This window comes from Microcaecilia unicolor, chromosome 5 (genome assembly GCF_901765095.1).
Source record: "Microcaecilia unicolor chromosome 5, aMicUni1.1, whole genome shotgun sequence".
Classification (NCBI taxonomy): Eukaryota; Metazoa; Chordata; class Amphibia; order Gymnophiona; family Siphonopidae; genus Microcaecilia; species Microcaecilia unicolor.
The window spans coordinates 356,093,657-356,116,058 of record NC_044035.1 but is presented as its reverse complement, the minus strand read 5'-3'; the positions used below and the strand labels follow the sequence as shown (position 1 = coordinate 356,116,058).

At 46.6% G+C, this 22,402-nt stretch overlaps 1 protein-coding gene across 3 annotated transcripts in view; it reads right to left on the bottom strand.

Moving 5' to 3' along the window:
• ACSF3 (acyl-CoA synthetase family member 3) overlaps nt 1–22,402 on the bottom strand; it is a 230,883-nt gene that overhangs the window by 184,019 nt on the left and 24,462 nt on the right. For all 3 annotated transcript variants that reach the window (XM_030204602.1, XM_030204600.1, XM_030204601.1), the window contains one exon: nt 208–363. In XM_030204602.1, the coding sequence (XP_030060462.1) occupies nt 208–267 (60 nt within the window). In that variant the 5' untranslated portion in view covers nt 268–363. The remainder of the gene's footprint in view (nt 1–207; nt 364–22,402) is intronic.

The window sequence follows — 22,402 nt, the reverse complement described above, 5'->3', positions numbered from 1 at the left end:
CCCCCCCCCCCCCCCCCCCCACTAAGGACGTTACCCGAGAATCCCTTTGGAAAGCACAAAATGATGCATAATCGGCAAACATGGGCTGTTACTGAGGACAGGCCCATAAGCTACTGCTCACCCAGGATGATACAATGATTAAACAAGAATCATACTGCATGAAGCCTCAAGAACACGGTCGGTAATTTACATCCTTTCAGGACTTACCTTCTGTGGCGAGAACTCCGACAGCATGACACAAGTAGCCCCAACCCACAAGGGGCACATGAGCTTGTTTACCACACCATGCACATGGTGCAGGGGCAGTACATGGAGGATGACATCTTCTTTCTTCCACTCCCACTCATCAACCAAGTCTGTTACCTGTGAGAGGAGAAATCAAAGCAGGAGTCTGTTATCTGTGAGAGGAGAGCTCAAACATCAGAGTCTGTCACCTGTGAGAGAGAAAACCAAATAGCACAGGGGTCTATCATCTGTAGTACGAAAGAGCAGGGTAGATAAAGAGAGCTTACGAACTGTCATACTGGATCAGGTCAAAGGATCACCAATCCAAGCAGCCTGCTCCCAACAGTGGCCAAGCTGTTTACCCCCAGGAATAAGCTGTGGCTTTCCTCAAGTCTGCCTGGAGTAGAGAAGTAACCTAATGGTTTGAGCAGCAGGTTAAGAACCGGGGACACCAGGGTTCAAATCTCACTGCACCTCCTTGTGATCTTCAGCAAGTCACTTAACCCTCCATTGCCTCAGGTACAAACTTGGATTGCCGTCTCTCCAGGGACAGGAAAATACCTACTGTACCTGTATGTAACTCACTTTCAGCTACTGAGAAAGACATGAGCTAAAAACAAAATCCATTCCCTTCCCTTGGTTAATAACCATTTATGGACTTTTCCTCCAAGAATTTATCCAAATCTTTTTAAAATCAACCACACTAACTACTTTTACTACATGCACTGGCAGCAAATTTCAGAGCTTAATTGTGCACTTAATGAAAAATATTTTCTGTGTAACCCAAGAAACAAAGAGCAGGGGTGTGTTGCCAAAGAGAGTAGAGTGTCTGTCACCTATGAAAGGGAGGTCCAAAGATCTGTCACCCATGGGAAGAGAGATCTATAATTCTACATGTAGGGTACAAACACGAAAGCTTATTTACATTTACCTCGGATCAGGGATGAATGTGCGCGTTGACATTTGCCCTATTGGGGTTGAATCTGGGAACCTATTTTATAAAGGCTGATAGCAGCCTACAGCCTCTCCCCCCCTCTCCCCCCCACCCCCCCCACCCCCCCGACTTCTTCTATTATTGCATATATGTCACACTAAATGGTTTCTGATCTTTTAAACAAAATGTAATACTAGACAAAGGAAATTTGAATAAACGCATAAACAAATGAAGTAATAATTTTTAAAAAACTGTGTTAAGGAACAAAGTTATCTCACACCCATAGCACCCATGTGAAACAGTAATTGCCCCCTTAACCAACTGACCAAATTTAATTGATAATTAGATTCAGCTGTTTAATCTAAACCTCACTATATATTGAACCTTACCATAAGAGTGAAGTAGTCAAAGGAAATTCCAAAAGAGATGAGAAAAAAAAAAGTATCAATCAGATATGACTAAATTTATATAAAAAAATGTAAGAATCTCTATCTGCAGGAATGAAAGAAAACCAAATGTAATTACTATTCTGGTCTGATTGTAAAAACAAATTCACTCTCACCAAAGAATTATCTGGACATCAAGAAATATCTTGTGTGTCAGTTTCATTGGAAGAATTAGCTTCTTCTTTTCCCACTACCACTGTACAACAGTCTTTTCCCACTTTTAGCCTCCGTTATGATCTCAGATGATATAGATTGCACTTTAGATAATTCAAGTCATGTTTCTTTCACACTGAATAAGTACTGGCACACTTTTAATCTGCTTCAAATTTCAGATATAACGGAATTGTTAACGGAACATTTTTTTTGTTACATTTGTACCCCGCAGGTTGTATAGCAGGTTCAATGCAGCTTACGTATTATATACAGGTACTTATTTGTACCTGGGGCAATGGAGGGTTAAGTGACTTGCCCAGAGTCACAAGGAGCTGCCTGTGCCTGAAGTGGGAATTGAACTCAGTTCCTCAGTTCCCCAGGACCAAAGCCCACCACCCTAACCACTAGGCCACTCCTCCACTGTTGCTACTATTTGAGATTCTACATGGAATGTTGCTATTCCACAAGCAACATTCCAGCCCTTGCAGATCACCAATGTGGCCGCGCAGGCTTCTGTTTTTGTGAGTCTGACATCCTGCACGTACGTGCAGGACGTCAGACTCACAGAAACAGAAGCCTGCGCAGCCTTCTACATGGAATGTTGCTGGAATAGCAACATTCCATGTAGAATCTCCAATAGTAGCAACATTCCATGTTGTTGTTACATTTGTACCCCGCGCTTTCCCACTCATAGCAGGTTCAATGCGGCTTACGTATTATATACAGGTACTTATTTGTACCTGGGGCAATGGAGGGTTAAGTGACTTGCCCAAAGTCTACCACACTAACCACTAGGCCACTCCTTCACTCCACCCATGTTCAGTTTTGGATCCAGTTCCAACCTCTTTTCCAATCTACTAGCCGTTGAGCCCGTGAAAACGGGCTACTTTTGGAATGGGGGGGGGTTCCGAGCCGCCCCCCCCCCCCCCCGGAGTCGCCGCCGCCCCTCCACCCAGCCCTAGCAGCACTGTAAACTTACATCTGCACGCAACAGCAGGCACATCAGCAAAGCTGCCGTCGGGGCGGGCTTCCTTCTCTGCCTGTGTCCCGCCCTCGTGTGACGTAACGTCGGCGAGGGCGGGACAAAGGCAGAGAAGGAAGCCCGACGGCAGCTTTGCTGATGTGCCTGCTGCTGCGTGCTGATGTAAGTTCACAGTGCTCGGGCCAGATGGAGGGGCGGCGGCGACTCCGGGGGAGGGGGGAGGGGGAGGGGTTCCGACGTCTGCAGCATGCCAGTAGAGACTTCCCTCTCTGTCCCGCCCCCATCATCACGTATTGAAGCGGGGGCGGAGCAGAGAGGGAAGTCTCTACTGCGCATTTGCGAGTGAGTACGGTCACTCGCCGTTTATATGTTTGATTCTCTCCAATCATTGTTCCCTGTGCTTTTGACTATGGCTAATACAAGTCTAGCCTCCGGTCTGCTGCCAACAGGTTGGAGAAAGGCAGTAGCAATGCCTATCTTGACAGAATAACTCTTTAAATCCACCTTTACCTGAAAATTAAACAGTCCAACCTTCCATTTATTTCAAAATTAACAGAGAAAGCAGTTCTAGAACAATTCAAGGATTTTGTTGGAAAAAGGAATCTATTACATTCTCGTCAATCAGGCTTTTAGCATATGCACAGCAGAAACTATCCTAGTTTCCAAGATCAGTGATATACATGAACAGCTCAACAAGAATCTTGAGGCTCTTCTTGTATCCTTAGATCTTTCAGCGGTCTTTGATCTAAATTTCTTAAGAGAATGTGGGCTGAGAGGTCAGGTATATTGATGGTCTGAGTCAGTTCTTTCAGATTATGTCTTGTTTCTCATTATTCTATTGATTCCAGTTTACAAGCTTTATCGCGAAGTTCCCCAAGGCTCAACACTGTCCCTTCTTTTATTTTATCTATCCTTAAGTCCTCTGGCTCTCCTCACTTAGGAGCTTGGTAGTACTGCCCACTTTTTTTTGCTGAGGTTATTCAGCTGATTATTTATGCTGATCCCTGCAATAGAGGTTTGCAATAAGTGGCTTCACTGCTTACGAACCACCAGTTCAAGTTAAACCTTATAAAATCAAAAGCTATTTGGATCAGGGGTACCCCTTGCTGCATCAGAATTATTGAGGCATATTCTACCTACTGAAACGACAATCAAGATCTTAGGAATTACGCTGGGTTCAAAACTTAGCTCTGAAACACATATCTCTTCATTGGTAAAGAAATGTTTCAGTGCTCTTCGCCTTATTAGATCAATCAAAGCCCTCACTGATAAGTCCTCTTTACTTAAACTAGCACATGCTCTTGTCTTAAGTAGATTGGATTATGGTAACTCACTATTTGTAGGATTTCCTAAATATTCTATTAGCAGACTTCAGAACATTCAAACTACTGCTATAAAAATTGTTATGGGGGCTAAGAAGTAACATAGCATAACATAGTAAATGACGGCAGATAAAGCCCTGTATGGTCCATCCAGTCTGCCCAAGATAAACTCACTTTACATGGTATGTGATACTTTGGGATTTGCGTTCCAAGACGTATGAAGAGAGACTTGCTGACCTGAACATGTATACCCTGGAGGAAAAGAGGAACAGGGGTGATATGATACAGACGTTCAAATATTTGAAAGGTATTAATCCGCAAACGAATCTTTTCTGGAGATGGGAAGGCGGTAGAACGAGAGGACATGAAATGAGATTGAAGGGGGCAGACTCAGGAAAGATGTCAGGAAGTATTTTTTCACGGAGAGGGTGGTGGACGCTTGGAATGCCCTCCTGTGGGAGGTGGTGGAGATGAAAACGGTAACGGAGTTCAAACATGCGTGGGATATGCATAGAGGAATCCTGTGCAGAAGGAATGGATCCTCAGAAGTTTAGCTGAAATTGGGTGGCGGAGCAGGTGAGGGGAAGAGGGGTTGGTGGTTGGGAGGCTAGGATAGGGGAGGGCAGACTTATACGGTCTGTACCAGAGCCGATGATGGGAGGCGGGACTGGTGGTTGGGAGGCGGGAAATACTGCTGGGCAGACTTATATGGTCTGTGCTCTGAAAAGGACAGGTACAAATTCAAGGTAAGGTATACACATATGAGTTTGTCTTGGGCAGACTGGATGGACCATGCAGATCTTTTTCTGCCGTCATCTACTATGTTACTATGTTACTTTATATGTATGTATACCAGAGTTTGATTCGTCTTTGCCATTCTCAGGGCACAGACCGTAGAAGTCTGCCCAGCACTGTTCTTGTACTAAGTTCTGAAGCTAATGACCATGTTCGACCACTTTTGAAGAAAGCTCACTGGTTGCCTTGTCAATATTGTTCTAAGTTTAAAATGTTAGTTCTGGCTCATATAACATTCCATTCTGGTTTGTCATCTTATTTGAGTAACGTATTCATTCCTTATTGTCCATTACATAGTTTAAGGTTCCAAATGGTTATGTCCCCATTACCAAGGGCACGACTGGACTTCATCAAAGAAGCCGCTGTTTTCTACCAGACCCCAGAGATGTGGAATTCACTTCCACAAAATATTCGGCTTTAGCATTGTTTAGGTGTCTTTAAACAGAGTTTAAAGACCTACTTTCTTCAACATGCATTTTTGTGACCATGATTTGTTATTAAGACACCTTAGCCGAAATTATAATATCCCAAGTAAAACCCAGACATTCTCATATATGAGCAAACCCGGTAGGTTAAATTATCCATTCCCTATGAAGTCTGTACGCCTTGTGGATTACCTTACAGGAACTTGAAGCTAGGGTTTTATAGTTTTGCACAAATTTTATGTGGTTAGTTATTTTTAATCTGGCTTGGTTCTAAACCACTCTGTTTGATTTGACAGAAGGGTAGCATATCAAGTATAATAAATAAATAAATAAATACCAGTCTGGAAAGGGTTACAAAGCCATTTCTAAAGCTCTGGGACTCTACCAAACCACTCTGAGAGCCATTATTTCCAAATGGAGAAGACATGGAACAGTGGCGAATCTTCCCAGGAATGGCCAGCTTGCCAAAATTACTCCAAGGACGCAGCAACAACTCATCTAGGAAGTCACAAAACATCTATACTTGAGGTAACAGGACAACAGCAACATCCAAGTACACAACAGAATCCTGCTAGTTATCAGTTACGGAATTCTCTGGACTCCAATTAGAATATTGGATTGAAGAAGACCTCAGTGCCAAACTCACCCCACAGAGTATACTTACTCCAAAATAGAGAATAATATGGGTGGGCTGGAAGTACCGGGATGTAAGTATATGCATCCTTTAAGTCCAGAGAGCATAGCCAATAGTTTTCCTGAATCATGGGTAAAAGAGTGCCCAGGAAAACCATCCTGAACTCTTCGTTGACCAGGAATTTGTTCAGGGCCCTTAGGTCTAGGATGGGACACATCCTCCCCTCCCGTCTTCTTTTGCATGAGGAAGTACCTGGAATAGAATCCCTGCACTTCCTCCCTGATGGAAAGGGCTCGACGACATGGGCTTTCAGAAGGGCTGAGAGTTCCTCTGTAAGTACCTGTCCATGCTGAGAACTGAATAATAAGCCCTCTGTGGGAAATTTGGAGATCTCTGAAGCCAATTTAGGATGTATCTGACTATTTGGAGAGCACACCTTTCTCCAAAGGTTATAAGAGGCCACCCTTTCATAGAAAAACTTCAGCCTCCCTCCGCCGGGTAAGTTGGCCAATACGGACACTTTGACAGCGGCTATGCTCTGCTGGAGCCAATCAAAAGCTTGTCCCTTGCTTTGACTGAGGAACAGCAGGGGCCTTAGGCGCACACTGTTGACAACAATGAGTATGCTGGGGTTGAGCTTAAGCAGGCTGGTGAGAGGAGGTGGCAAACCTGTGCCTGTTAGTAGGCACCCCTTTTCGACTTGCCAAAAGACCTCCTAGATGAGGAGGATGAAGCAGAAGGCACCCAGTGGAAGAAAGAAGAGATGATATCAGTGTGCTTTTTGATTTGGTCAGCAACCTCCTCAACCTATTCTCCAAAAAGATTATCCACCCAGCATGGTGCATCCGCCAAACTTTGATGAACTGACTGTTCCAAATCAGAAACATACAGCCATGAAAGTCTGTGCATTGCTATACTCTGAGCAGAGATCCTGGATACCATGTCAAAACCGAGCTCTCGCGGCAGACAGGAAGGCACCCGTGCATGCATGGTGGCGCGAGTCTCGCACTCCACAAAGCTCTGTTAAGCTTGGTATAAGCTCCGGACCGGGCAAAGCGGTGCCACATTACCCAATTGTGAGAATTAATGGCCTGCTTGTCCTCAGAGAATGGCAATCACCATCAGTGATCCTAGTGGACCAAAGCTTTACTTGTCCTATCCACACGAACATCTCATGCAAGTCTTTGTGTGCCCAGCTCATCCAATCAGAGAACTGTTCTACACATGGTACGATGTCCTCTATCATGCATTCTTAATGGATGGAATTAGTCTACACAAGGAGTTAGACACACAAGAGCTACAAAAGCAGTTAGCCTGTTGGACCGAGAGACAGACACCTTTCTCTGATGGATGTTATTTCACTAGCCAACATACAGTCCTTCTGAGTATCACTGAAGGGCGAATGCCGTCAGCGCTCATAAAGGAACTAAACTAAGAATATGTGCCATACTGAGTAGGAACCAGTCCTAGGCAGCATCTCAGCTTCAGCTATCTAAGAGCTGTGTGTTGTCCAGAATCATTGTCGATAGCATGAACAGAGGGCCCAATGTTAAATGCGGTAGCCATGCGAGAAATTAATGAGTCACAAACAGCAATTGATGCACAAAAGGAATAAGGTATAGATGAGATGCACGTTGTGAGAAGGTATGAGGCTGTCCTATATGGTGTAGGCCACTAGAGGGCGCTAGAAGAAGGTGGAGTTCACTAGGACCGGGGAGAGCCCTGGGAGGCCCACAGGTGCAGGAGATTATGGGCTGGGTCCTGGGTGGCTAATTAACCACTTTATACCCCACCTGAGTTGTGAAAGGAGGGAAGTGAGCTAGCAGCAGAAGAAGAGAGAGCTCCTGAAAGATACTGGCTAACCTGATGGACTTTGGGGTGGACTGGGTGTCCAAAGGAGATCAGCAGGCTGAAAGTCCTGGGGTAAGAAGTCCCTAAAGCATTAGAGTTTGACTGTGTGTCTAGAACTGTGTGTTCAAAGAGGGACTGTGTGTCTGAAGATGAAAAGACTGTGTGTCTAGAACTGTGTGTTCAAAGAGGGACTGTGTGTCCGAAGTACTAAGAGAAGCAGGCTGCAAAGCCTGTTGAGAGTCCCCAAAGTATTGGTATAGTACTGAGCCCATGTATCTGTGTGGGGAGGCTCAATGTGAAGATCTATGAAAGCATAAAGTGTTAGGCTAGAAGAAGTGTGCCCAGGGGCTGGAATAAAGAGTTGCCTGAGATATATGCAGTTGGTGAGACCTGCTTAATTTGCTGAGTGGAAACCAGGTCACCCTGAGTGAGAAGGGGTAGCACACTAATCTGCATATGATTTGCATATTGAGAACCAGGTCACCCTGAGAGAGAAGGGGGTTATCACAACATAAATTCCTTTGTACATCGGTCACTGTTTGCAACTCAAAGTTGTCAAATACTATTGACATTGCTGTTAGATGCATGTCACACTAGACCACCATGGAGTTTTTTTTAGTTGTGCCGTGCAACTCAAAAAAACTCAGTGGTGGTCTAGTGAACCCCCCTCCCCTCCCCTCCCCTCCCCTCCAAACACTTCCTGAAAATCCTTGGAGGTCCAATGGACCCCCTCCTGCTCTCTGCCCCTAAGAATCATGGGTGGTCTGGTGGACTCCCTACCCAATGGGCCCCAGGCTAGGTCAGACCACTTTGTAGCCACTAATAGCCCTGGTGGTCTAGTGGGATTCCCCTCCACCCCCCCCAGTCTCTTACCTTGAATAGGAGGACCACCTCCGGCTTCAAGTCCAACTGCTTCCAAAATGGCTACGCCCAGTCCCTGCCAGGTGCACCCTGGGATGGGCCTAAGCACCATATACAAGCTTTTTCTTTATATTGTGCTTGGGCCCCTCCCAGTGCTTCCCAGGATGCACTGGGAGGAGTTGGGCACCACCGTTTTGGAAGCAGGTGGGCCTGAGGCAGGAGGTTGTCTTCCTGTTTCCTACTCAAGGTAAGAAGAAGGGACTGAGAGGGGATGGAGGGGATTCCTGCTAGACCATCAGGGCTATTAGTGGCAACCAGGGGGTCCGGTCTAGCGCCCGCCGGATTTGAGGGGAGGTGTCTACCAGATCATTTGGAATGGGGTTGGGAGGTTTTTTTAAAGGTCAGTGGGGATCTACTGGACTGCTCTGATAGTTTGTATCCAGCATATTCTGTTTGGTGCTACGTGATCAGTGAGTTGACAACACATATACAAGTAGGACTCTTCGTTAAGCATTCATTACTTGGTGTATTTATTGACCCCTGATGCAGACGCTTTTTAGCGTCGAAACACGGCCTGTGTCGGGTCGCTATCTCTGATATAATAAAGACTGTTGGACTCACGTCTCCAGTGGTGAATCGTCTATTAGTCTCTACTTTTGCCTTCTGTGATCTACTGGACCACCATGGATGGAGTTCGGAGGGCTCAGGACATAAGGCTGTGGTCATGGGTCTGCTGGACCACCAGGGAAAGTTTTGGGGGGTGGCGGGGGATCCATGCACTGAGCACCCATAAGAACAGGTCCAGATCTGCCATAAAATTCTCCATGTTAAAGGTAGGCTGTCAGGTCTGTGCATTGCTCTGAATGCTCATTTTAATGCTAATGAGCTTGCTGTAATAAATTTGCTTAGGATTATTGGTAGCTGCTACGGCTTATGGTAAAAGGGACACCAAATCCCTTTGTGCATTAGACACTAAACAAACTGGTTACAACCAGTCTAAAAGCAAACGTTGCAAACACTGTAGGTTTTGTGCATCGAGCCCACAGACTGAAGATACAGCTAGGAAACGTCAGCTTGGAGTCCGAGAGGGGAAGGAAAAACCTGCCACACAGAGGGAGCCAAAGGGCCTTTCCAGGCAGCCTACAGGGGGTCAGTTATTCTTCCTATAGGGGCGAGATAGAAAGCATTGCCAAGTTTCAAGTGAGTCGGAACCTTTTGGCATGTGGTCTCAGGTTAGCACCGGTAGTTATGTCTCAGGAATAATTATTAGTTGCACTGGTATTGCCGTCTCACTGTTCTATAACGTACTGACAAGTCTTGCTGCTAAGTTCTGCTTATTGCTTTGCCATACTAATTATAGATATCCTTTTATATTTTATATCTATATCTATCTATCTATAATTACCAATAAATTGCAATATATTTCTAAAGTGTGGCATTCTTCTCTCATATTGCCAGGAAAACCTTTGTGAGAACTCTTTTCTTTGTTTTGGGCTTTAGGTCAAAATCATACTCCAAACAGACAAGACAAGCCAGAAACTCTACCAGAGTATTTATTAGCTACTCAGCTTGTTAGCCCTACAGAATAACTGAGCAAACTGAGTGGGACAATTGTCCTTTTCTGGCATTATCTACTACGGGGCCAATTTTCATTCAGTGAAGTGACCATCTTGCTGAAAAAAAAAATCATTCCTTAAGAGAGAAACTTCACTGGCTACCACTCAAGGAACACATTGAATTCAAGATCTGCACGATCGTACACAAGATCATTCATGTTAAACCTAGTGGACCTACCGCCCAGAAATGCCAAGAGATCAGCCCGCAAATTCCTCAATCTGAACTTCCCCAGTTGTAAAGGACTTAAATATAAGCAGGCATAAGCTACTACCTTCTTTTACAGAAGTACACAGCTATGGAATGCGCTACCCCCAGCCCTAAAAACTATGGACAATCTAAGCAACTTTCGCAAATCTCTGAAGACACATCTCTTCAATAGAGCCTACAAAAAGAACCCTTAAAGACACAAATCACCATACAACCCACCCAATCATCTAAATACACCTCCCACACTTCCCTATCTAACACCCCCTACTCTATCTTCAAATATCTTCGGCTTACCACCGAATGTATCTAAGATCCTCTCATGACTATGTCATAACAACACTCTGTAAGCCACATTGAGCCTGCAAATAGGTGGGAAAATGTGGGGTACAAATGAAATAAATAAATAAATAAAATAAATATATCAATTTTTTAAAAAATAGACTATAAATCCCCCTCTCCAGTTACAGAAAAATCAACCAACATGACAGCAGTAACTCATTCTTAATCAATCTTCCCTCCAACACTGAGCTTATTAAAAACCTCAAGGAAATTAAAATGGCTTTAGTTGCTTCCTAGAAGCCATGCTGCTTGGCTTGATCCTTAGATAGTACTTATTTTTTATTACATTTGTACCACACGCTTTCCCGCTCATGGCAGGCTCAATGTGGCAGGCAATAGAGGGTTAAGTGACTTGCCCAGAGTCACAAGGAGCTGCCTGTGCCAGGAATCGAACTCAGTTCCTCAGGACCAAAGTCCACCACCCTAACCACTAGGCCACTCCTCCACTGTTGCTACTATTTGAGATTCTACATGGAATGTTGCTATTCCACTAGCAACATTCCATGTAGAAGTCGGCCCTTGCAGATCACCAATGTGGCCGCGCAGGCTTCTGCTTCTGTGAGTCTGACGTCCTGCACGTACGTCAGACTCACAGAAACAGAAGCCTGCTCAGCCTTGTACATGGAATGTTGCTAGTGGAATAGCAACATTCCATGTAGAATCTCCAATAGTAGCAACATTCCATGTAGAATCTCCAATAGTATCTATTTTATTTTTGTTACATTTGTACCCTGCGCTTTCCCACTCATGGCATGCTCAATGCGGCTTACATGGGGCAATGGAGGGTTAAGTGACTTGCCCAGAGTCACAAGGAGCTGCCTGTGCCTGAAGTGGGAATCGAACGCAGTTCCCCAGGACCAAAGTCCACCACCCTAACCACTAGGCCACTCCTCCACAGGTAAGAGCCACTAAACGGTGTGTTCACCGTACCAACATGTTTTGTTAAGTATGTAATTCAACTGGATACTGCAATCAGGATTCACCGAGCTCAGGATCAATTTTCCACTCTTCCCCTTTCTTATACAGATAATGGGAATTTAGCCATTTAAATGGCCCGATATCAGTTGCACACTTTTAAAATATACAGATAGGCAAGTTATATCTTCACTGGTGGCCACTAAATATGCAACTTCTTTTAGAATATTGGCCCATATCTTACTGTATTAGCTAAGGAGGACACAATCCTTTTCACCTTTAAATTGTGCCGCAGCACAAGGATTCCAAAGGGAGGGGGGAGGAAGTTATTAACATCAGCTACTGTTAGGTGGGTTATTTTAGCACAGGTTCCATTTTATACAATGAGATTTAGTTACTAATAACCGGGATTAACAGGAAAATAATACATCTCAAAGGTAGCCCAAAATTGGTAACTGCCCCTCCTCCCCAAATCCCTAGTGCAGTGCCAACCCCAACACTTCAACACAGACAAACAGCAACACCACCAAATGCATTTGCTTATCTGTGGTTTCTGAGATTAAGATAATTTACTACTATGTAACAACTCTCCAAACCTCAATTTATTATTTCTTAATGCTGTGATCTTATCAAGTTCAGACAACCATAACAAAATGCTTATTTACTTTATGCAGTGCTCATATTTTCTTTTTATGCTGAAAGCAAAATAGATTTCCAGCCTCTGGGAAATGTATCTAAATTACAGTTTTTATATAACTGTACACTTGACCATATTCCAGAGCAAATAGAGGAAGGAGACGGGTATTTTTAGTACCTTTGAAAGAAAGAAAATATAAATAAAGGAAAAACCATCGTCTGAAAGAGGCACTAGGCTCGAGATTATGGGCAAAAGCACGGTAGACTTGGACCATTATCTGCAGGAAGACAAACTTAAGGATAATTTTTGTACTTCTGCACCACTGAAAAGACAGAGGCAGCTGATCTTGGTAGACAGAAAAATCAACGCCTGCCATCCTTGCAAAGCTGAAAGAACCAAAAGCTGCTCCCAGAGACACCTGCCTGCCTCTGCAGTGCTGGAAGGAGAGAAGTGCTGCTGGATACTAGAACAGAGCTTTTGCTGGACAACTTCTACAATGCTGGAAGGACAGCCAGCCTCTGCTGCACATCAGTGTTGCCAGGTACTCGGCCCCGAAACCTGCCCAAAAAGTTCACGCCCCCGCCGTCATCGACCCCGCCCCCGCCGTCATCGACCCCGCCTCTTCTGTCACCGGCCCCGCCCAAAACATCACTAGCCCCGCCCAAACCGGCCCGAAAAACCGCACAAAAACCACCGAAGAACCCCAAAAATCAGCCCAAAAAACCGCGACCCGTGACGGGCAAAAATTTCCCGCCGCGGGTTGCGGAAAACCGCCCAATTGGCAACCTTGCTGCACATGGGACACCTCTATCTCTTAAGTGCTCAAAGGACAGAGAGACATTTCTACCTGTACAGAGCTGGAAGAACAGATTAAGTTTCTGCTGGACAGAGGGACACACAATCCTCTTGCGATTTAACAACTCTGAATAACTTTGCGTCGTCAGCAAATTTAATTACCTCACTAGTTTCTCCCATCTCTAGATCATTTATAAATATGTTAAAAAGCAGCAATCATAGCACACACCCCTGGGGAACCCCACTATCTACCCTTCTCCATTGAGAATACTGACCATTTAACCCTACTCTCTGTTTTCTTTTATTGAGGGGGTGGTAGCAGGTCAACTTTTAAAGTTCTTGGAGAATTATGGTGCATTACACCGCTCGCAATCGGGATTCTGACCAAATTTTCGTAGGAAAACGGTTGTGAGCTCATTGTTAGATAGTCTCAGATTACTACTGAACCAGGGTAAAAAAGCGCTGCTTTTACAATTTGACATTTCAAGCGCTTTTGACTTGGTGAATCATGAGGCACTGCTGTCTATTCTAGGCGACTTGGATACAGTAGATTGGTGAAAATGGCAAGCTCTGGGGCAGTGGAGGAGTAGCCTAGTGGTTAGTGCAGTGGACTTTGATCCTGGGGAACTGAGTTCAATTCCCACTGCAGCTCCTTGTGACTCTGGGCAAGTCACTTAACCCTCCATTGCCCCAGGTACAAAATAAGTACCTGAATATATGTAAACCGCTTTGAATGCAGTTGCAAAAACCTCAGAAAGGCGGTATATCAAGTCCCATTTCCACTTCATAAGTGCGCCTCCAACCAATTGAAAAAAACTTATCTTTAATTATTCTATAAGATCTCTCAAATAAAAATTGATGAAACCAATTTAAAATATTACTTTATTTAATGTTTATTTACATTCTTTGGGTTTTGTTTTGGAAAATTCAAGTTTTTCTGTTTATAAACATGATTCTTCCTGTGGTTGGTAATCTAGACCTGATGATTAGCTCTCTGATCCAAGATTGCTTGTCCATCATGGACTCATGGATGTTGAAACATGCACTGAAATCAAAGAGAGATAAAACTAAATCTTTATTGGTAACAGGAAATTCAAATAATGTTTTTCCACCATCGATCACGGTAAATAATACTGAATATGCTCTATTGTCATCAACCAGAATCCTAAGTGTTATTTTTGACAGAACATTGTCACTTGAACCCCACATTAATAGAATTCGTAAGTGCTTTGAACTGGATCAATTTAGGTTGCTACGACAGGAACAGTAAATTCTAACTTGTAACCATCTCTAATAATGTCGCGGACCCACTGATCCATAGCGATACAGGCCCACTCCTTGACAAAAAGGGACAGTTGTCCCCCCCAGAGTCGAGGAGGGACCCCACACCCCATCATTGGGAAGGCCGGGAACTGGAGGAAGACCGAGTTGCGGAAGCCGAGGCCCGCTTATATAACATGTGGCCCAGTGGCGCAACAATAAGCACCTTGCAGCGACCACAAGGGACATTTGTTTCACTGAAAGCACAATTAAACCACATAGAGGCCGGCAGATATGCCAGCCCCGACTCCATATCCTGAAATTGACGCGGCATAGGAACTTCAGAACCTTGAACGTCATCAGCAAACTGCTGAACCCAACTGAGGCAGGCCCAAGCAGCAGAGCCACAAATTGTGGCTTGCAAGGAGAGGGCTGACACCAACACTGGCCAAGCCAGGTCACAAGTACCCAGCAGAAAGCCAAATTGTAGCCAGTATGTCACACACAGCTACCAAGAACATTGCAGCAACTATGGCAGGGTAAATAAAACTGTAATAAGAAAGACCTACAGTGGGAATCAAACTCACATCCCCTGCCTTGAGGGGCGAGAACCCTAATCCCAACACCATACATGTACCTGACAAAGGATTGTGCAAAGAGGTCAGTACACTGACCAGAGGGCTGTCAGAGTACAAGTTGCCACCCAAATGGATGGCCTCGAATGGGCCACATTCAGTGGCAGCTCTACCATCAGGCCACCTGAGGCAGGGGACTCAGGTGGCACGCTCCAGGAGCAGCACTCTCCCCTCCCTCCTCAACCCTTTATCTTGTTTCTTTTCCAAAAGGCAGCAGTAGCAGCGATTCCCATAGGTTGCCCTGCTGCCGGTACCGGCCTCTTCTCTCACTGTGGCCCGCTTCGACCTAATTTCCTGTTTCCACAGTAGCAAAGAGGCTAGTGCCAGCAGCAGGGCAGCCTAGGGGAATCGCTGCCACCTTTTCGGAAAAATAAATAAGGTAGACAAAGGGAAGGGGGAGATTCTAGACAAGGCGTGGGGGTGGGAGGCATCTCATGCTTGTCTTGGGCCGCCCATGGCCACGCCCCACATTGATTGTATATAGTATTGTGAGGTGCAAAGTTAGGTATGCTGCCCTGTGAAACAACTCTCAAGGCCAAAGCTGGAGGCGCTTCAAACCTCTACATGATCGTGACACACAAACCCCTCCTTAGGGAAACTACCACTTATGCGTACCCCTCCCCTTCCACTGTTCACCCCAAGAGCATGCCCATGAGTCATGGGTAATGTGCAGCCACTGATATTTGTGAGGGCCCCAAGTCAGCTAGCCTGATTACATCACAGATAGATGCCCCGAAACCTAGGTTTCCCACCTTGCAGGATGTAAAATGCCATTCTCAAGGGGGTCCCAGCAGAGTTGGCCAGAAGGATGGGAGGATTAAACAGGATCCCCTGCCATCTCCCAGCTGTAGGCCACATAGGCATGGGGATGCGCACACACCCACATCCCTGACAAGAGCTGTAACAATGACCTCAGCCAGGCAACAGCACAGTGGCATACTACTTCTCAATCAAATACAAAGATTGGGAGATTTTTTTGTCTAATGAGATTTGTGGTGGTCTCCTATTTTTCCTGTTTCTTGTTGGTAAAGTTTTACGATACTACATCTCAGCCGGTGCCTGGTCACCCAGGGCTCTCCAGCAGGGCCAGGACCTATCTTGAATGCCTGTAAGGAGACAACCCTCTCAGAAGACAAACATCTTTCATATTCTTGGCTCTGGGGTTCTCTGCTATGTCACCTCATTGGTGTCACAGATGACCTCTGGGCAACAACCAGTTGTCCCTGCTAGCACGGACTGAAAAATGCCAGTGGCCAGAAAGGCGAAGTAGGCAGTGACCTTAACGTGGGTTGGTACTGGATTATTCCTGTGTGTCCTGGCCTGAAGGGGTTGTAGCTGGTCAGAGGTGCTTTATGGCAGCCCTATCAAAGTGGTACATAGTAAGGAATTACTGGTCAGTGAGGTCCATGAAACGGGTCCTGGGCCTAAATACTCTGGGATTGGGGTATCTCCTCCTGGGCCTTCCCCTCTTCCAAACTCTCATCCACATCCAGCAAAGCGTAAGCCACAGTAGCATTTAATTCATCCACGACTGATGTGCAGGTGTCCCACCAGCACAAGTGCAACCCACTAAGCCCAGTAACACCACTGTGTACTCCTCCACCCACTGCTCTGTGAGACCCAGCACTCACTGTCCCAGCATCAGCACACAGTCCTCACACAAATAGCAACATAAAGCACAGTGACAACTGGGAGTCGACAGAGGAACAATGAGACACAGAAGCACACAGGTAGGGGGTTAGAATGGGAAGTGTGGGGGTTTGGGGACAGTGATGGTTTGGCGGGGGAAGAGGGCGAGATACAGAGCAAGTGATGGGTGTGACTGGGGGACTGGCAGGTGTGGACAAGGACTTGAGAGAGAGAAGGCAACTGCCCCCATAACCTCCACTGCCTCAGCCATCGGGGACACGAAAATGCCTAATGAACTTGAAAGCAGGGGCGTATCTGAGGTTCGGCGGTAGGGGGGGCAGGGGCTAGAGTGAGGGGGCACATTATAGCCCCCCCCCCCGGCCGCCGCCCCCCCTACCGCATTCAACCCTCCCCCCTACCGCCGTTAACCCTCCCTCCCCCGCCTACCGCCGTCTCCTACCCCCGAGGTCCGCTTCCTCCTGCCGGCTTTTTAAAATATTGCTTCAGCTGGCGGGGGACCCCAACCCCCTGCCAGCCCAGCCGCAGTCTTCTTTAACTTCTTCATCCTCGTCGTGCTGAAAGCTGCATGCATCCTTAATTCTATTCTAGTTGGACGGAGTCTGACGTCGCAGCACGTTGTAACGTCAACGTACTGCGACGTCAGACTCTGTCCAACTAGAACTAAGGATGCATGCAGCTTTCACAGCACGACGAGGATGAAGAAGTTAAAGAAGACCGCGGCTGGGCTGGCGGGGGGGGGGGGGGGGGGGGGTTGGGGGGTCCCCCGCCAGCGGAAACAATATTTTTAAAAGCCGGCAGGAGGAAGCGGACCTTGGGGGTAGGTGACAGCGGTAGGGGAGTCCGGGGCGAAATCTGCGGGGGCCCAGGCCCCTGTGGCCCCACGCAGATACGCCCCTGCTTGAAAGTAACTTGCCTTGCAATACTATTGGAAAAGACATGGGCTAAAGCCATAGCTTACATCTAATGAAGATTTTTAAAAAACTGCCTGGTGGGGCTTTGATCTCCTTCTGCTTTCTTTCAGCATTATCAAGCCCTTCAGCAAGGTACTTCTGTATTATTTTAAATGACGAACACACTTTGGGGAAAGCAATTCTTGCCATCCTTCTATGTAGCGCAAAATCTAATGCTGCTACAAGAGATCAGGACTGCTGTTGGAGTGAAGAAATTATGGGAATGAGAATTATATTCCATGAGAACACAGTATTTAAATCCCTCTATAGTCCATGGATGTCAAATCTTCAAAACCACACACCAATTTATGGAACAGAAAAGTGAAGCTACTTACCTGTAGCAGGTATTCTCCGAAGACAGCAGGCTTCATATTCTCACAAGTGGGTGACGCCGGTCCGCGTTGCCCGGTCTGGCATTTTTCCAAAGCTAAAGAGAGAGCTTTGTGGTGTGCGAGCCGCATTCCAATGCGGATGCATGAGTGCCTTACCGCCCGTCGCGTGAATGCAGTCTCCTCAGTTTAATACCAAAACAGAAAATAAAGTAAAAATCAGCAAGAAGACAACTCCAAGGGGAGGTGGGAGGGACTGTGAGAATATGAAGCCTGCTGTCCTCAGAGAATATCTGCTACAGGTAAGTATCTTTGCTTTCTCAGAGGACAATCAGGCTTCTATTTTCTCACAAGTGGGGCATCACTAGCATCCAGGTTCACCAAAAACAGCAAACATTGGTCAACTAGGCCTCGCAACAGGGAGGACATAACAGAGATTAACCAACTGTATACAATCTGAATGAGAGTGCAGCCTGGAACAGAATAAGACGGGCCTAAGGAGGGTGGAGTTGGATTCTAGACCCTAAACAAATTCTGCAACACTGTCTGCCCGAACCGACTGTCGCGTCGGGTATCCTGCTCAAGGCAGTAGTGTGATGTGAATGTGTGAACTGAAGACAACATCGCAGCCTTGCAAATTTCTTCAATGGAGGTTGACCTCAAATGGGCTACAGAAGCGGCCACGGCTCTGACATATATTAGCCATGACATAACCCTCCAAGGCCAGCCCAGCCTTAAGTGAAGGAAATGTAATCTGCCAGCCAAATTTAAATGGTGTGTTTCCTGATGGCAACCCCCATCCTTTTGGGATCGAGAGAAACAAAAAGATGGGCGGACTGTCTGTTGGGCCTTGTCCGCTCCATGTAGTACGCCAATGCTCTCTTGCAATCCAAGGTGCACAAGCTACTTTCGACAGGATGGGCATGAGGTCGGAGAAAGAATGTTGGCAACTGGTTCAGATGAAACTCAGACACAACCTTCGGCAGGGTGTGTGCGGAGGACTACTCTGTTGTGATGAAATCTAGCATAAGGTGCATCTACTACCAAGGCCTGAAGCTCACGGACCCTACAAGCTGAAGTAACAGCCACCAAGAAAATGACCTTCCAGGTCAAATACTTCAGATGGCAGGAATTCAGTGGCTCAAAAGTAGCTTTCATCAGCTGGGTGAGAATGACGTTGAGATCCTATGACACTGGTGGAGGTCTGACAGAAGGTTTTGACAAAAGCAAACCTCTTATAAGCGAACTAAAGGCTGTCCAGAGATGGGCTTACCTTCTACACGTTCATGATAAGCACTAACTGCACTAAGGTGAACCCTTATGGAATTGGTCTTGAGATTAGACTCTAAGTGTAGAAGGTATTCAAGCAAGGTCTGTGTAGGGCAAATAAGGGGATCTAAGGCCTTGCTCTCACACCAGACGGCAAACCTCTTCCATTTAAAAGAATAACACCTCTTAGTGGAATCTTTCCTGAAAGCCAAAAAGACTCAACAGAACCCTCCAAAAGACCCCAGGAAGCGAATTCTAGGCACTCAACATCCAAGCTGTGAGAGCCAGAGACTGGAGGCTGGGATGAAGATGCGACCCTTTGTTCTGTGTGATGAGGGTCGGAAAACACTCCAATCTCCATGGTTCTTTGGAGAATAATTCCAGAAGAAGAGGGAACCATATATGCCACAGCCAGTATGGTGCGATCAAAATAGTAATACCGCAGTCTTGCTTGAGTTTCTACAAAGTTTTTCCCACTAAAGGTATTGGAGGATAAGCATACAGAAGACCTGTCCCCCAATTGAGGAAGAAGACGTCTGATGCTAGTCTGCAGTGGGCCTGAACCCTGGAACAGAACTGAGGGACCTTGATCCTAGAGGCAAAAAGATCCACCGAAGGGGTGCCCCACACTCGGAAGATCTTGTGGGCTATGCCCATATTGAGAGACCACTCCTGCAGTTGCATTATCCTGCTCAGCCTGTCGGCCGGGGTATTGTTTAAGCCCGCTAGATAAGTGGCTCAAAGGAACATACTGTGTTGGCGAGCCCAGTGCTACATCTAGACGGCCTCCTGACACAGAGGCCATGATCCAGTACCCCCCCCCCCCTGCTTGTTGGTTTAATACATTGCAACCTGATTGTCTGTTTGAATGAGAACAATTTGATAAGACAGCCAATCTCTGAAAGCCTTTACAGCATTCCAGGTTGCCCAAAGTTCCAAGAGGTTGATCTGAAGATTTGTTTCCTGGGAGGACCAAGCTCCTTGAGTGTGAAGCCCATTTACGTGAGCTCCCCATTCCAGGCGAGATGCATCCATCGTTAGCACTTTTTGTGACTGAAGAATTTTGAATGGAAGTCCCAGAGTCAAATTGGATCGAATTGTCCACCACCGAAGAGAGTGTACAAGCTTTGGGGACAGTTGAATGACATCTTCTAGACTCCCCGTCTAGAAGACAGAGTCCATTGAGCTGATCTCATGTGAAGACATGGGTGTAACGTACACTGTGGAAGCCATGTGGCCCAACATCTCAACATCTGCAGAGCTCTGGCCTGCTGAGAGGCACAAACCTTTGATGCCAGCAAGACAAGATTGTCTGCTCTTGCCTCCAGGTGGTAGGCTCAAACCCTCAGGATAGGGTAGAGATGGGACTGGATGCTGGACAGGGTGGAGATGGGACTTGGGGTAGTTTTAAGCAGGTACCACTAGACACTTGGTACCCTGGGAGCTGACATGAGCACACGATATTGAAAGTGCTGTGTTCCCACTTCCGGTGGGCTGGAAGTATCGGGATCTGAATATATGCATCCTTTAAGTCCAGAGAGCATAGCCAATCATTTTTCTGAATCATTGGGAGAAGGGTGCCCAGGGAAACCATCCTGAACTTTTCTCGGACTAGAAATTTGTTCAGGGCCCTTAGGTCCAGGATGAGACGCATCCCCCCTGTCTTCTTCTGCACAAAGAAGTACCTGGAATAGAATCCCTGCCCTTCTTCCCCTGGTGGAATGGGTTCAACTGTATGGGCCTTTACAAGGGCAGCTTGTGCTGAGAGCTGAAAGAATGGGTTCTCGGTGGACAATTTGGAGGTTTGGAAACCAAATTGAGGGTGTATCTGAGTCAGACTATTTGAAGAACCCACTTGCTGAACTAAACATGTATACTCTGGAGGAAAGGAGAAACAGGGTTGATGTGATACAGACGTTCAAATATTTGAAAGGTATTAATCCGCAAACGAACCTTTTCCGGAGATGGGAAGATGGTAGAAAGAGAGGACATGAAATGAGATTGAAGGGGGGCAGACTCAAGAAAAATGTCAGGAAGTATTTTTTCACGGAGAGAGTAGTGGATGCTTGAAATGCCCTCCCGCGGGAGGTGGTGGAAATGAAAACGGTAACGGAATTCAAACATGCGTGGGATAAGCATAAAGGAATCCTGTGCCGAAGGAATGGATCCTCAGGAGCTTAGTCAAGATCGGGAGGCGGGGCTGGTGGTTGGGAGGCAGGGATAGTGCTGGGCAGACTTATACGGTCTGTGCCAGAGCCGGTGGTGGGAAGCAGGACTGGTGGTTGGGAGGCAGGGATAGTGCTGGACAGACTTGTACGGTCTGTGCCAGAGCCGGTGGTTGGGAGGCAGGGCTGGTGGTTGGGAGGTGAGGATAGTGCTGGGCAGACTTATACGGTCTGTGCCAGAGCCAGTGGTTGGGAGGCAGGGCTGGTGGTTGGGAGGTGGGGATAGTGCTGGGCAGACTTATACGGTCTGTGCCAGAGCCGGTGGTGGGAAGCAGGACTGGTGGTTGGGAGGCAGGGATAGTGCTGGACAGACTTGTACGGTCTGTGCCAGAGCCGGTGGTTGGGAGGCAGGGCTGGTGGTTGGGAGGCAGGGATAGTGCTGGGCAGACTTATACGGTCTGTGCCAGAGCCGGTGGTTGGGAGGCGGGGCTGGTGGTTGGGAGGTGGGGATAGTGCTGGGCAGACTTATACGGTCTGTGCCCTGAAGAGCACAGGTACAAATCAAAGTAGGGTATACACAAAAAACCAGCAAATATGAGTTATCTTGTTGGGCAGACTGGATGGACCGTGCAGGTCTTTTTCTGCCGTCATCTACTATGTTACCAGTCGGAGGTTATGAGAGGTCACCTTTGGTGAAAAAATTTTAACTTCCCCCTAATCGTCAAGTTGTCCAGGACGGACACTTTGACAGCGGCTATGCTCTGCTGGAGCCAGTCAAAAGCTCGTCCCTTGCTTTGACTGGGGAACAGCAGGGTCCTTAGGTGCAAAAGTTGACATGAATGAGCAGGCTGAGCCTGATTTGGCTGGCAAGCCAAAGGAGTGTACCTACGCCTAGAATAGTAGTCGGAACCACACCCTGACTTGCCAAAAACCCTCCTAGCTGAGGAGGTGGATGCAGAAGGCGCCCAGCGTGAGAAAGAAGAGATTGCATCAGTATGTTTCTTGA